Source organism: Cuculus canorus, chromosome 29, assembly GCF_017976375.1.
Source record: "Cuculus canorus isolate bCucCan1 chromosome 29, bCucCan1.pri, whole genome shotgun sequence".
NCBI classification, from domain to species: domain Eukaryota; kingdom Metazoa; phylum Chordata; class Aves; order Cuculiformes; family Cuculidae; genus Cuculus; species Cuculus canorus.
In genome coordinates, this window is record NC_071429.1 from 1,432,189 (window position 1) to 1,446,134 (window position 13,946).

General features: G+C 56.7%; 1 protein-coding gene across 1 annotated transcript; it reads left to right on the forward strand.

Annotated features, from left to right (window-relative positions):
* Positions 1-2,019: 2,019 nt before the first annotated feature.
* ENDOU (endonuclease, poly(U) specific) lies at positions 2,020-9,375 on the forward strand. The gene is made up of 9 exons (XM_054051715.1): positions 2,020-2,247; positions 6,129-6,263; positions 6,457-6,492; positions 7,165-7,336; positions 7,457-7,656; positions 7,929-8,042; positions 8,124-8,230; positions 8,524-8,666; positions 8,951-9,375. The coding sequence occupies exons 1-9, from the start codon at positions 2,190-2,192 to the stop codon at positions 9,063-9,065; spliced, it is 1,080 nt and encodes a 359-aa protein (XP_053907690.1). The 5' UTR covers positions 2,020-2,189; the 3' UTR covers positions 9,066-9,375.
* The last annotated feature ends 4,571 nt before the right edge of the window (positions 9,376-13,946 follow it).

Consider the following 13,946-nt stretch of genomic DNA (forward strand, 5'->3'; position numbering starts at 1 on the left):
GGCGGAAGGTAGGAAATGACTGAGGGGTGAGAAGGAAGCCAAACCCGGTCCTTATTACACCAAACAGGGCTCTCCTGTGCCAGCTAACGCACCCTGGGGGGGCTTAAGGCTGTTGCAATGCTGCTGCGTTGGCAGGAATTGCAGACAGCTGATGGAGGTGAGAAATTGCCTCCTCTTATCTCAGGTGGTGCTTGGAGGTCACTTATCACCTGCCAAGGTAGAGATGCAAGGTAGAGGGGAATGGTCCCCTCGTTTGTGGGAAGGCTCTGTCTTGGACCTGCTGCTTCTGGCAGCAAAAGCATTGGGAGCGTGGTGGTCTGGCAGCTGTCCCGGGAGAGCCCAGGGCTGTTTACAGAAGCTCCAGGAGCTTCTGGCTGGAGATCCTTCCCAGTATTTCATCAAGTAAATGCCTGGCCAGACCAGAAGGACGTTGACCACAAGGGACCAACCAGCCGGCGATGCGCGCTCGCAGCCCAGAAAGCCAACGGTATCCTGGGCTGCATCCAAAGCATCGTGGCCAGCAGGGCGAGGGAGGGGATTCTGCCCCTCTGTTCCTCTCTGGTGAGACTTTATCTGGTCTACCGTGTCCAGTTCTGGAATCCTCAAGGTAAGAAGGAGGTGGAGCTGTTGGAAGGGGTCCAGAGGAGGCTACAAGGATGATCGGAAGGATGGAGCACCTCCTGTACAAGGACAGGCTGAGAGAGTTGGGGTTGTTCAGCCTGGAGAAGAGAAGGCTCTGAGGAGATCTTATAGCGACCTTCCAGTAGCTGAAAGGGCTACAAGAAAGTGGGGGAGGAACTGTTCACAAAGGCTTACAGTGACAGGACGAGGGGGAACAGGGATAAACTGGAGAGGGGCAGACTTAGACTGGACGTAAGGAAGAATTTCTTCCCCATGAGAGTGGTGAGACACTGGAACAGGGAAGCTGTGGCTGCTCCATCCGTGGAGGTGTTCAAGGCCAGGTTGGATGGGCCTTGGACAGCCTGATCCAGTGGGATGTCCCTGCCCATGGCAGGGGGGTTGGAACTGGATGATCTTTAAGGTCCCTTCCAACCCAAACTTTTCAGTGATTCGATGATTGGCCCATCCCTGGGTCTGTCACAGCGTGCCAGCAAGGAGGTAGAGAAGTGGGTGGCGCAAATCATTTGGGCTTTGCGCATGGTTTGCGATGAGGCTTCCTGAGAAACCACGTTGTCGTGTGAGGAGAAACCAGAAATCCTCATGGACCCTCAAGTGCAGCACCAACACATGTTCTTACAATACACTCTGGGAACCAAAGTGACCTCAGTCTCCTGGGAGCTGTGGTAGGACAGAAAGCTCTCTCTCCTGTCCAATACACCAAAACACCCACGTTCTGGAGACATCCTCCGCTAGGATGCACTGAACTGAGCCTGGGCTGGCCCTCCTGCTAGCAGGAAAGAGGCTGGTGACTACATCAGGCATGGATTGAGCTCCTCCTCAGCATTACCTGGGGCTGTGGAAGCTCCCTGGAGAAGAACAACCCCACACAGGGTGGGGATGGACCAGCTCCGGGCTTGCCTTAGGAGCGAAACGACACTGGGACAGCCCACAAAACCTACCGCCTGAGTAGCCTTGGCACTGAAGCTTGGCTTGTGGTTATGTCTCAGGGCTTCCTTGTGCTGCTGGAGCACCTGGAGGCTTCAAACAAAGCTGCTCTGTGCTCTAAGGGGAGAACAACCTCCAAAGAGAGCAGCTAAGGAAGGAGAGATCATTACCCCTACTTGAATGAGGAGGAGAGAATTGCTCCCAGTTAGCACCAGTTGCCTGGAAGCATGTGGCACGCCAAGGGACCAAGCTGTGGCACTGATCACCACCCCGTCCCTCTAATGAACCTGTTGGGCTCTGGGTGGGCAAAGGCCCTACTGAGAAGCTTTCCCTGCACTCCTCATTCGCCCCCAGGGGTCACGCACGTGAGGCATGGAGCAATACCAGGATACTGGAATTACCAGCCCGCCTCCCACTCTGGGAAGCCTATAATTAAGAAATGCATATATAATGAGTTTTGACCAAGTTTGGGTGCAGCTTGCCTGCGAAGCTCTTAGTAGCATCAGCCTCTTCCTTCGCCTTTCAGGGGCTCCACGTATAACACGGAGCATCAGGAAGCACCGTCATTCCCAACCTGCTCTCCAGGACACTCCAAAACACCCAAGCCTGCCATCCACAGGGACATGAAGACTTGGATCCTTCTTGTTGGGGCAGGAATAGCCCTGGGTTGCGTGTCTGGTGGTGAGTGCTGGAGCCTTGCTTGGGCAGAGGGGCCAAACCAGCCAATGAATCCGATGGGAAGGGGCCGACGATGGGTTGAAAGCAGTCGGTGCTGAGGTTCCTTGTGAGGTTGGATCCAGCAGAGCTTCAAAGGGGAAAGAGTGAGGGATGTTTCCATGCTGGAAGGCTTCCTCGAGCTCTGGGTGGTGATGAGGGTGATTTGTACCTCTCTTCAATGGGTTGAGACTTCCCCTGGTCTTTAGCTTTGTCCAACAGTGCTTCCCAGTACATCTTATGCTTTTGTCATGTAAGCCCGCCTTCCTCTGGATCCTCTGTCCTTCAACGCTGGGGGAGGAGGCAGGGAAATTTTTGTCTAATACCTTATCCACTCTTCCTTCTGTGGCCACTGGAGGTGAGCGGAGGAGCCAGTTAGATACGTTGGAAAACGCAAATTGAACTCAGGTGTTTTGCCCTTCATGACTCTGCTGAGGATCTGAAAGGAGACAGGCTTGGAGCGATGATAGAGCCCTATCTTTAAGGCAGTTCCTTCAGAAAGATGCAGCTTGGAGGTATCAGGTTTTGGCTCCAGGTTGACAAGGATCCTGTGTGTGACTTTGTGCTCTCGTTGCCGTCTTCTTGCACAAAATGTGAGCTGTGATCTTGTTGCAAGCAGGGACTTTTGTCACCTCTGACGCCTTCTGGTGTTTCAGAAGCAGATGACTCTCCTCAGGATTAATGGGTGAGGAGTTTTGCAAGGTCAGTGCAGAAGAGGAGCTGCTGCTCCTGCAAACCAGAGATTGGGTTGCCTGAAAGTGGGAGGACTCATCATGGTCTCACCTTATTTAATGCAAGTGCTGAGTTATTCTTTCTTGAAGGAATAACTGAGTTTACCAAGACTGGGAAACTGGGCAGCTTGTGTCCTGGTCTGTGCTTGGTATGGACCAGAGCTATCAGAGCATCACCTTGATGGACCTGTCTGAATTGTAAAACCTCCACCACATAATAACTTCACTTATCCTGAGTTGGTGGGACAGCGGTGGGAGGTTCTGCCCGATTATCTCACAGACAGCTGGCACCCAGGGTGGTTTTAGAGGCCAGGAGCAAGTATCTAAGTATTTGGGGAGCTCAGACCATCAATAGCTTTTCTGTGGCAAGTTAATTTGTCCTTCAAGTGGGCCCTTTTAGAGGCAGGGTTGATCTTTGGTCTCTGTTTGCACCACACAGCAAGGTCTTTAGTCAGGCCGGGGACTTGCGGCCGCTGCTCTGACACAAGTTGCAATTCACGTTCGTGGAGTGAACCGAGCTGTGAACCCCTGGGAGGGCTCCGTCATCTCTTGGACATCTCCCCACACCTCGCTGAATGGAGCTGCTCAGGAAACAGCCACGTTTTCTTGGTCAAAACTCTTCTGGCAAAAATGAAAAAGAGTTTGTTCTCGTCCAAAAAGCTGTGCTCAGGGAGGGGTGGGTCCGGCTAAAGGGCTAAAAATGAGAAAGAATAAGGGGTTTGGCTTTATGCAGCTAGAAAATACGTGCTGGCTGGATCAAATATCAACTGAGGAGTGGGGATGCGCTGCTGGTTGTGTCCTGCTCCAGCCGTTGTCCCTTGGCTGTAGCGTTGCCAGGTCTCCCAGAAGACCTTATAGAATCATGGAATGCTTTGGGTTGGAAGGGACCTTCCCAGGCCATCCAGTCCAACTTTCTGCCATGGGGAGCTACACCTTCATTTGGGTTGGAAAGAACCTTTACAGATCACCTGGTCCAGACCTGCTGCAGGAGCAGGGACACCTTCAACCAGATCAGGTTGCTCAGAGCCCCATCCAACCTATTCTTTCCCCAAAAGCACCAGCAACGTCTCTAAACTTGAAGACCGCAAGCAGCCAACTGCTCTGTAGCTCTGTAGGTTCCTGCCTGGGTGAGGAGGGGGCAAATCCCCTCCTGCAGCTGTTCCTCCTGCCCTGCTCATGGTCTCCACGCGAGGAGAAACTTTGGCATCCCACAGCCAAACCCCACTGGAAATGGGGCGACGCTGAGCTCGCCGTGAGTCACTGCGCACCCCGGTGCTTTGCTGCGACACGCTTTGGAAGCACGTGTGCCAGGAGCAGGATGTCTTCAGCCATGACTGATGTGTGGGCAGTTCCTGCCTTGCACAATCCCACCAAGGACTCCTGCTGGAAAATGAGCTGGGATGTGTGATTCAGGCTGACTTATCCCAACGGCTGCTGTGGGAGCAAGAAGGGAGGGGGTTCTGCCCCTCTGCTCCACTCTCGTGAGGCCCCACCTGGAGTCCTGGGTCCAGTTCTGGAATCCCCAAAGTAAGAAGGAGATGGACCTGCTGGAGCAAGTCCAGAGGAGGACACAGAGATGATCAGAGGGCTGGAGCACTTCTTCTATGAGGACAGGCTGAGAGAGTTGGGGTTGTTCAGCCTGGAGAAGAGAAGGCTCCGGGAAGACCTCAGAGCAGCTTCCAGTACTGAAAGGAGTTCCAGGAAAGGTGGGGAGGGGCTTTTTACAAGGGCCTGGAGTGATAGGATGAGGGGGGATGCCTTTGAATTGGAAGGGGGAAGAGTTAGGTTAGAAATGAGGGAGAAATTCTTCGCAATGAGGGTGGGGAGCCCCTGGCCCAGGTTGCCCAGAGAAGTCGTAGCTGCCCCATCCCTGGAGGGGTTCCAGGCCAGGTTGGACGGAACTTGGAGCCCCTGATCCAGTGGGAGGTGTCCCTGCCCACGGCAGGGGGTGGGACTGGATGGGCTTTGAGGTCCCTATGATCCCTTTGATCCCGCCAGGAAGGTGACAATCCCCAAGGACATGCTGAGAAGCCATGTCCCAACCAAGCTTCCAGTGATCTCTGGAGGAAAAGGGTGGTGCTTTTCCCTACAAACCTGCAATCACACAACATCCTAAACCTCTCTAGGGTGCCTGCCTTGGACTCCAGTAGCTGAAACATGTTCTCAGGGCAAATTCCGATACAACAGCCAAGACTGTGACCTTCCAGTGTCATGCTTGTTGCCTTCTCTCTGCAGCCACGTTGCTCCGTCGTCTTGCATTTTACCCAAATTTACCAAAATATTTCTTCCTAAGATCTCATCTCAATCTCCCCTCTTTCAGCTCAAAATTTCCCCTGCCCAGCTTTCCTGGAGCCCCTTTCAGTACCAGAAGCTACTCTAAGTTCTCCCTGGAGCCTTCTCTCCTCCAGGATGCTGAGAAAGCCATGCCTGGGCTCACTGCTGTCTCCTTCTTTCCTTGAGGAGCTGATGAGGAAAAGGCACCTTCCTGAAGCACACGGTCTCTTAGTTCAAACTTTGGTCACCATCACCTCTGTCTCCTACTGCCCCTCTTTGCTTGATGGCAATGGTCCATTGCCCCTCTGTTCTGAGAGCAGGTTGAGTTGTTTTTAGCTTTGCTGCCATGTGTTATAAAGCACACGCTCAGCAACAGCTTTCTTATACAAACAGCTTGGGAAGGAGTTCCCAGTTTCCCCAGAACTGCAGAATGAATGATGGTTGTGTTGCAAATCAGGGTATCTGGAATGTGGTACTCCTCCTCCGGCCAGCAGACAGCTGGACCTGGGACATTCCTGCTAAGCCTGGCACTCAGAGGGTGAATCAGAAGGATGGGAAGCCAAGAACGTGTTTCCTGGTGTGAAGTGGCCCTGATGTGGTGGACAACTTGGCCAAAGAGTGACCCATGACAATGTGCATCCTGAGGATTCAGGCGGTTGAAATGCCACCCCTAAATGCTGACAAATGGTCCCAAATAGCTCCAGGGAAGGATCCTGGTCCTTCAGGTTCTCCCAGGAGGGCAGCGTGGGCAGAGGGAAGGATGCTCCCAAGTCATGGGCTTGTTGTTGGGGCAGGGTGGTGGGTTCATCCTGAGGACCACACTGTTGTTTCTCTCTCCCAAAGACCTGTACTCGGCCCCTGACTCCTGTGAGGGACGCTGCGAGGAACTCTACAGTGAGGAAGATGAGTGCCACTGCAGCCCCGAGTGCGAGAGGTACCACAACTGCTGCGAGGATTACTACAGGCACTGCCAACCCGGTGAGAACCCCTGGGTGACAGAGGGGCTGCTCCCCAGCTTGAGGCTGCCAGAGCCCACTTGTGGGATGCAAGGAGCTTGGTGGCAAGTGTGTGTGTCCCCGCGTCGATGTGCATTTGCGTGTGTGGTCCTGGGCAGCCCCCAGCCTGCTTCTCTATCCCCAACTGATCTCTTTTTCCTTTCTGCTCCATGCAGGTGGAGAATGGTTTGAGGAGACAGCTCGCACCCGTGGTGAGTAGCTCTGCTCCCGAGCGAGAGCAATAAACCACTTCACTCCGCACGCTTTGGGGGAACCCACCTGTGACTCTTGGGAGTCAATGACGTTGAGGTGTCACACTGGTTTCTGGACATGTCCATGCCCGTTCCGCCCCGTCGCTGGCTGCTCCGAGCCACTGCATGTCGTTGCTGAGCAGACGGTGCAGCCGGAGCTCCAGCATCATCTGCTTGCCTGCCAGCATCGTCATCTGCCCTCTCCAGAGGCGGGTGAAGTAGGCACAGAGCAGCCAGAGGCAGCAGCGCCCTCCTGTTCGCATCCCCTGGTCACCACACACCTAAAATGTGGGAGATGAAGAGGGTGCTGGTCCCAGCAGAGGCGTTGCAAGGAGCGGTGTCACCCCTAGGAGACAGGGACTGATGCTTCCCAGCTCACGCGGTGCTTAATGAAAGGCTGCAGCCCTGTGGCAGCCAGCTTTGGTCCTCAGGCTGTGGGGTTGGTGCAGGTTAGACCCTGCACCCCGTAACTTGCTCTGCTGAGCACCCAACCCTCGCAGGGTCCCAGCATAGTGACACCCACGCAGCGATGCAGCAGCAGGTCCTGCATCACCCTCGCTTCTCTGGGGGCAGCTCGTCTGCAGCCCTGGGAGCTGCAACCTGCTCTCACCAGCCTCCTACCTCTCCTTGCAGACGGCTTCTCCAGCAGCCGAGATGCCATCACCGATGAGGAGCTCCTCCACGTCTCAGAGCAGCTTTACAAGGCGGATCACAACAAAGCCCGGCCAACCGACATCATCATTAACCCCCAGTACCAGGCCTCCCCAGATGAGACGGGTGACCAGGAGGACCGGTCCCCACAGCCGTGAGTGCGCCCCAGCATCCTTGGGAGGTGGCCAGGGGCCACCATGGCAGAGACCAGCAAGCCAGGCAGGGTTGCAAGGCTGGGTTTGGAGGGTTCCTTCGCTTCCCCGCTCTCTCCTAGGCTCTATAAATACGTCAACGAGGAGCTCTTCTCCAAACCCACCTACGCCAGCTTCATTAAACTGCTGGACAACTACCAGAGGGTGACTGGCAGGGAGGAGGATGTGACGGCAGAGGAGCTGAGGGAGCAGGACCACTTCCTCAAGGAGGTGATGAAAACGGAGCTCATGAAGAAACTCTTTGCTTTCCTCTACAAGAAAAGTGAGTGTGGAGCAGGGCAGGGCTGCTCCAGGAATGGGGTCCCTGGGTGTTGGGCATCCAAATGGAAAGACCTAGGAGGTGACCTGGGAGGATGCAGAATGGAGGAGCATAGAAAGAGGCTCTCCAGAGCTTCCAGGACGTGGCGCCGTTGTGCTGGGCAAAGCTGAGTTGTTCCTGAGGGAGAGGACTGGGTCAGGGATGTTGGGGAGCCTTGGCTCTGGCTCTCCATCTCGGGACACTGCTCCCACCTCTCCACGCCACCTTGCCCACAGATCGCTACGGCTCCGAGCAGGAGTTCCTGGCCGATTTGAAGGAGATGTGGTTTGGCCTCTACTCCAGAAGTGCTGGTGAGCAGGACTCCAGCGGCTTCGAGCACGTCTTCTCAGGTAGAGCCCACACCGGTGCGACAGGAGGTGCTGAGTGGCACCGGGCTGGGCCGCTCATCCCAGGGTCTCCTTTGTGTTTAGGGGAGGTGAAAAAAGGGAAAGTGTCTGGATTTCACAACTGGATTCGCTTCTACCTCCTTGAGAAGCAGGGCATAGTCAACTACTTCAGCCACAACTTCAACGGGCCGGTAAGTGGAGTTCCCTGCCACCTCCCTTCTGTCAGCCCTGTGTGGAGCCTGGAACGGTGGGAAGGTCCAGAAAAGACCTTGCAATGGGCACAAGGGGCTCGCGGAGATTTCAGGTTGGGGAGCTTCGTCTGGTGGTCCCTCAGACCAGTAGAAATCTGCTCAGGATGACCTGGAATCCAATGTGAGGATGCTCAGCTTCCTACCGTAGATGGGCTTTAGTTGAATTCCTTGCCCTGCTACACCCGGAGCCAGATGGAGCTGAGGATCTGATCCCTGACCCCCCCTTTCTCTAGTGGGACACCTACCCCGACGTACTGGGGCTGCAGTTCAGCTGGGATGGCTTCTACAAAGAGGTGGGTTCTGCCTTCATCGGCTGCAGCCCCGAGTTTGAGTTTGGCCTGTACACGTTGTGCTTCATCGCGCGTCCTGGGAGGGCGTAAGTACCGTACCTGTCTGCGTCTGTCCGTCTGTTCTCTGGCCATGGAGTGAGCAGTGCCCTCCTGAGCTCCATCAGCAGCTGGGTCAGCTCCTGAGCATCACGGGTGGGGAGGGCTGGGGATGGAGCAGGGCTGGTGAGGGGACACCAAGAACATCCTGGCGATGTGATTCCGGGGTTCAGAATGGAGCAGGGCTGGTGTGGGATTACCAAGAACATCCCGGAGGTGTGATTGCAGGGCTCAGGGATGGAGCAGGGCTACGACACAGGCTGTGTCCCCACAGATGTCACCTGAGCCTGGGCGGCTACAGCCTCAGCATCCAGACCTACACCTGGACCAAATCCACGTACGGCAACGGCAAGAAGTACATCGCCACCGCCTATGTGATCTCGCCCTGAGGCTGGGAGGAGGGGGGTGACCACAGCACTGGGCAGGACTGGTCCTGCTGTGGGAGGCAGACGGCACAGCTGCAGGACCAGCGCAGGGTTCCGGAGGGAGCTGGGCAGGACGTGGTGGCCTCGCTCTGCATGGAGGCAGCGAAGGCATGGAGACAGCGAGAGGATGGAGACAGCAGTTTTGCCACCCTTCGATCCCGTCGGATGTCATGTTCCCTGGTCACAACAGAAGAGCAGGGGGAAGGCAGCCACTTGCAGCTGAAGGTAAAACCCTCAAGTGAAATAAATCCTAAACCCTGACCCTGGATGGAGAAGCATTTCTTTCCTTGGTGCAGGAGCTCCTGCTCCCCATATGGCTGCTCTCTGCCCCATCAGCAGCTCCCCACCGCTTCTGTATGAGGGTAGGGCAAGTACTGGCCCAGGGTGGGTGCTGAGACCCTCAGGTGCTACCAGGGCCACATCCAGCCCATGGGATGAGCAGGATGGGCTTCACATCCCTCCCCTCTGGCTGTAACTCCCCACAAGGCTGATGCGGCAGTGACACGGAGCAAAACCTGTGCCTGCGGTGATGATGGTGACACCTCCAGGAGCCCTGCCCAGGGTGGAGAAGTGCATTCCCTGCAGGAAGCTGGTCCTCCTACCTGCAGGGTGATGCTTGCAGCTCCCAGCTGAGCTGCCTTTTGGGGGGAACCCCAGGGCTAAGACCCCCCCCCGACTGGGACATCTTACCAGGCAGGTCCCTCATCCTCATTTATCTCCCTTGCTTCCAGGGAACACCCCCTCTCTGCCCTGGGGTGTGGGATAGCAGAGGGATGAAGATACTGGAAAAGGCAAGCTCCTGCCAGGCAGGGTCAGTGCCATCATCAGCATCACTTGTCCCCTCCCGTGTGACACCCAAAACCTGTCCCTGCTTTTCATTCAGCCCCCCCTGCACCTGCCTTCCTCAGGCGCGGTGGGCTTAGCCTCGCTCCTGCCATCTCTGAGCCCCAGGAGCTGCTCCTGGGTTCTGCCCTGAGGAATTGCCCCACGCAGGGACCGAGGTGCCGGCTGAGCTACTGGCTCCCCACATCTCTGTCCCAGGGGCAGCCTCTCCTTGGGGACCGTCAAAGGAAATTAGGGGCTGCGGGAGGTTGCTGTGCTCCATCCTTGCCCAGCTGTGCCCTCCCCATGGGCTGTGGATCCCTGGAGTCTCCCAACCCCGCACCCAAAGCTGGAGTTGCTCAGAGCTCCAGGTGCTTGGCTCAGCATCGCATTCTGGGAGGAAAAAGCTGGAGCCCCTCGGGCAGTGGGACAGGCTGGCGGGGGGGCTCCCCCAGGATGACCCCCACCATTCACTGTCCCCCTAGGCTGGTCCAGGGAAACAATAACCCATGTTCAAGAGATAAAACCCCTACCTAAAATCTCCCCTGAGGCACTGGTACCTCATAATCCCCCCCAATTTAACCCCTTTTCCTCCTTAATCCTCCAGATCTGGGTGGGCAGAGGGCAGGACCAGCTCCCAGCTCTGCTCGCCCCCTTTCTTTCTTGCATCTCCCCCACCGTCAGGGCAGCTGCGTCCCTGCCTGATGATGCCACCCTACTCACAAGCTCTCCTGAGGCACTGGGACCCCACAATCCACCCAAATTCATTCCCCTTTCCTCCTTATCCCCCAGATTTGGGTGAGCAGAGGGCAGGACAGCCACCAGCTCTGCTCACCCCCCTTTCTTACCCGCATCCCCAACCCTACCTGATGAAGCCAGCCTTACCCAGGAGCTCCCATGAGGTACCGGACCCCTTAATCTCCCCAATTTTAGCCCCCTTTCCTCCTTAATGCCCCAGATTTGGGTGGGCAGAGGGCAGGACAGCCACCAGCTCTAGCCGCCCCACTTCTTGCCCCCCCATCCCCCCTGCGCCCCGTTTTCAGGGCAGGCAGCAGCACAGGTCCCAGGGTGGAGGTGCTGTGCGGCAGCTCCCAGGCAGGAGCGGGGAGATTTGAGCTGCCTGACAGATGGCTGGCTGCAACAGTTCCTGCGGAAGGGGTGGGAGTCCCCGCACCATCTGCCAGGGGTCACAGGTGACCCCCAAACCCCACCGCAGGGGATGGGGGGGCGGGGGGGGGGGAGAATGCCAGAGCTTGATTTATAGAAATGCACAGGGAAACTGAGGAAGGGGCAGTTTTGGGGGGAGACCTGGGATGGATGCAGGTTGGCTCCTCACCATCAGCTCCCTTCCCAGCAGGATGGGCATCGCTCCCCTCCCGTGTCGCAGAGCTGGGGTGCAGCAGGAGTTGACTGCAGAAACCGGGGGGGGGGGTTAAGCTGTGGGTTCAAGTGCTGCGGGGCAGCTAGGGACCCCGGCCAAGGCGACTTGTGCCAGCTGGTGAATTGTCTCACGGCAGGGTGGTTTGCAAGGGGCAGATTGCACAGGGCAGGGCAGGGCAGAGCCCGGCTGTGGGTCAAGGATGCTCTGGGCACCTTCATCCTTGCTAGAACCCATCCTGAAGGTTTGCACGAGCACTATCGAGAGGCAGCGGGTGGTTGGTTCTCGCTGCAGGGCTGTGCTGGCACAGGACCCGGTTCCTCCTCCTGGTTCTGCATCCCTCAGCACAGTCCCATCCCTGCCCACCTCACCAGCAGCCTCTTTGATGCCAAACACCTCCATCTAGAAACACCCTGATGTCCCCAAGTGTCACAGGCAGTGCCAGTCCCCTGCCCACATGTCCCCTGAGTCCCACAGTCACTGCCAGCTTTGCACCCAGGGCTAGGAAGGTGCTGTTCCAGCACCCATTTCTGAGGTGAATGGGACCAAAACCTCACAGGGAAAAAGTCATCCACCCTGCTGTGGTGATGGGTGTAGAACTGCGGGGCTTGTCAGGGCTTGGAGGTGCTCAGACAATGATGAGGAGCTGCCTCTGCACCTTGTCCACATCCAGAAGGAACCCCTCTGGTTGCCGCAAGCCAAGGAGGAACAAAGAGTGCTGAGGTGACTACTTTTGGGGGTACCTGCTAGTCTGATGGATCCCCTTCCTGCATCAGATCAGGCTGTAGGGTGAGAGGCAGCAGCGGTCCGGGAGGCTCCAGGTCATACCCAACCTACCAGAGAGAGCAAAGGAGAGACAGCCATCAGCAGGGCTCCCCGTACCCCAAACTCCCCACGGCATCCTCCACAGCATCCCCCTCCACCTGAAGGACCCCCTGGTCCTCACACATCCTTCTACCTTCAGGTCCAGCTCCCTTGGAGCAGCACGGCAGGAGCTTCCAGCTTCGCCCCAAGGGTTCGGAGCTCAAACAAAATGAACAGAGAAGAAAGAGAAGGGCAGGAGAGGAGTGGAGAGGAGGGGCAGGTGTCAGCAAGATGCCTCCAGCCATCTGTTGCCACCTTGGGGATTCCGGGGCCCCTCCAGCTCTGTGCCTGACGGGGACCACACTCGCTCTCGAGGGGGGAACACAGCGCGGTTGTATCCCCCACCTGAGCGTGGCCACGGTGGGGACTTGGGCTGTTGGCCCTCCCTGCGCGGGGCTCGGGGGCTGCCTGGGCACCTTCACCACAGCTGAGGTCACCGGGAGGTTCAGGCAAGCGTTGCCTCTCGCTCCCTGCGTGGGGAGGGGAATGGGGGCTCCCCTCGGCTCCCCCACAAAGCCTGGCCCAGAGGTGTCCCCTCCTTGTGCATGTGCGTGCAGCAAATGCCTGCAAACCACGGCTTGGGCTCCTTCACCTCAGCTGGGGGACCAGGTCCGAAAGCCTCCAGACAGCATCAGTTTGGCCCTGACTGACACCAATATGAGGACAGTTGGACCCCAGGCACAGGTCTATGTGTGCAATCTTGATCTGCTAGCACACACACAGGGTTTCTTCTGTGTTTTCTCCTTTTCCCTGAGCTCAGGGAACCAGGAGGAGGAGAAGTGAGAGGATGGCCATCACAGCATCCCTGCTTTCCAGTCCAGAGACAGCAATGCCTCCATCTATCCCCAGAGCCCTCTTTGGGCTCCTTACATCACAGTTCATGCAAAGTCAAGATGAATCACACCTGGATGAGCTGGCGTGCAGGGACTGGGAGCAAGGAGGACTTCCCTTTGAGGTGCCTGGGGTTCTGGGAGACAACCCTAGGGCTTGCAAAGGCAAGCTCCTCCGGAGAGGCTGCTGGAGTCTGGGGGGACACCCCAAGCATCTCCAGGACACCTGCATGTCTGAGTTCAGACCATAGAATAGAATCTTTTGGTTGAAAAAGACCTTTGAGATCATCAAGTCCAACGGTATCCGTCCACAAATAAACCATCTCTGAGCACCTCATCTGCCCAACTGTTAAATATCTGCAGGCATGGGAACTCCATCACCTTCCTGGGCAGTCTCTGCCAGGGCCTGAGAAGGCTTTCGGTAAAGGAATTTTTCCTGATGTCCAGTCCAAACCTCCTTTGGCACAACTTGAGGCCATTTCCTCTCACCCTATCACCTGTCCCTTGGGAGAAGAGACCGCCACCCACCTCGCTCCAACCTCCTTTCAGGCAGTTGTAGAGAGTGATGTCTCCCCTCACGCTCTTCTCCTCCAGGCTAAACAACCTCAGGACCCTCAGCTGTTCCTCATAATCCCTGCTCTCCAGACCCTTCCCCAGCTCCATTCTCCTTCCCTGGACACGCTCCAGCACCTCAAGGTCTTTCTTGTAGTGAAGGGCCCAACCTCAGTTCCTGTCTCCCTGGGCAGGGTGATGGGGGCGAGGAGGAGATGGTCTCCACGGTTTGGAGAGATACTGCAACCTCATTGTCCTGGGGTTGAGGGATGCTCTATCACCATTAGGTCCTTGCCCCAGCTTATCTACTGGGTCTCACCTTGCTTCCACCCTTGGAAACAGCTGAGTTTGCTGAAGAAATCACTCCACGATTCTTCCTGGCACAGACCATGGCAGCCA

Bases quoted from the DNA above. Each gene is read 5' to 3' on its own strand.
- ENDOU (XM_054051715.1), top strand. From the start codon at position 2,190: ATGAAGACTTGGATCCTTCTTGTTGGGGCAGGAATAGCCCTGGGTTGC. The intron at 7,657-7,928 runs GTGAGTGTGGAG...CCTTGCCCACAG, and splicing joins TGCTTTCCTCTACAAGAAAA to ATCGCTACGGCTCCGAGCAG. The intron at 8,043-8,123 runs GTAGAGCCCACA...CTTTGTGTTTAG, and splicing joins CTTCGAGCACGTCTTCTCAG to GGGAGGTGAAAAAAGGGAAA.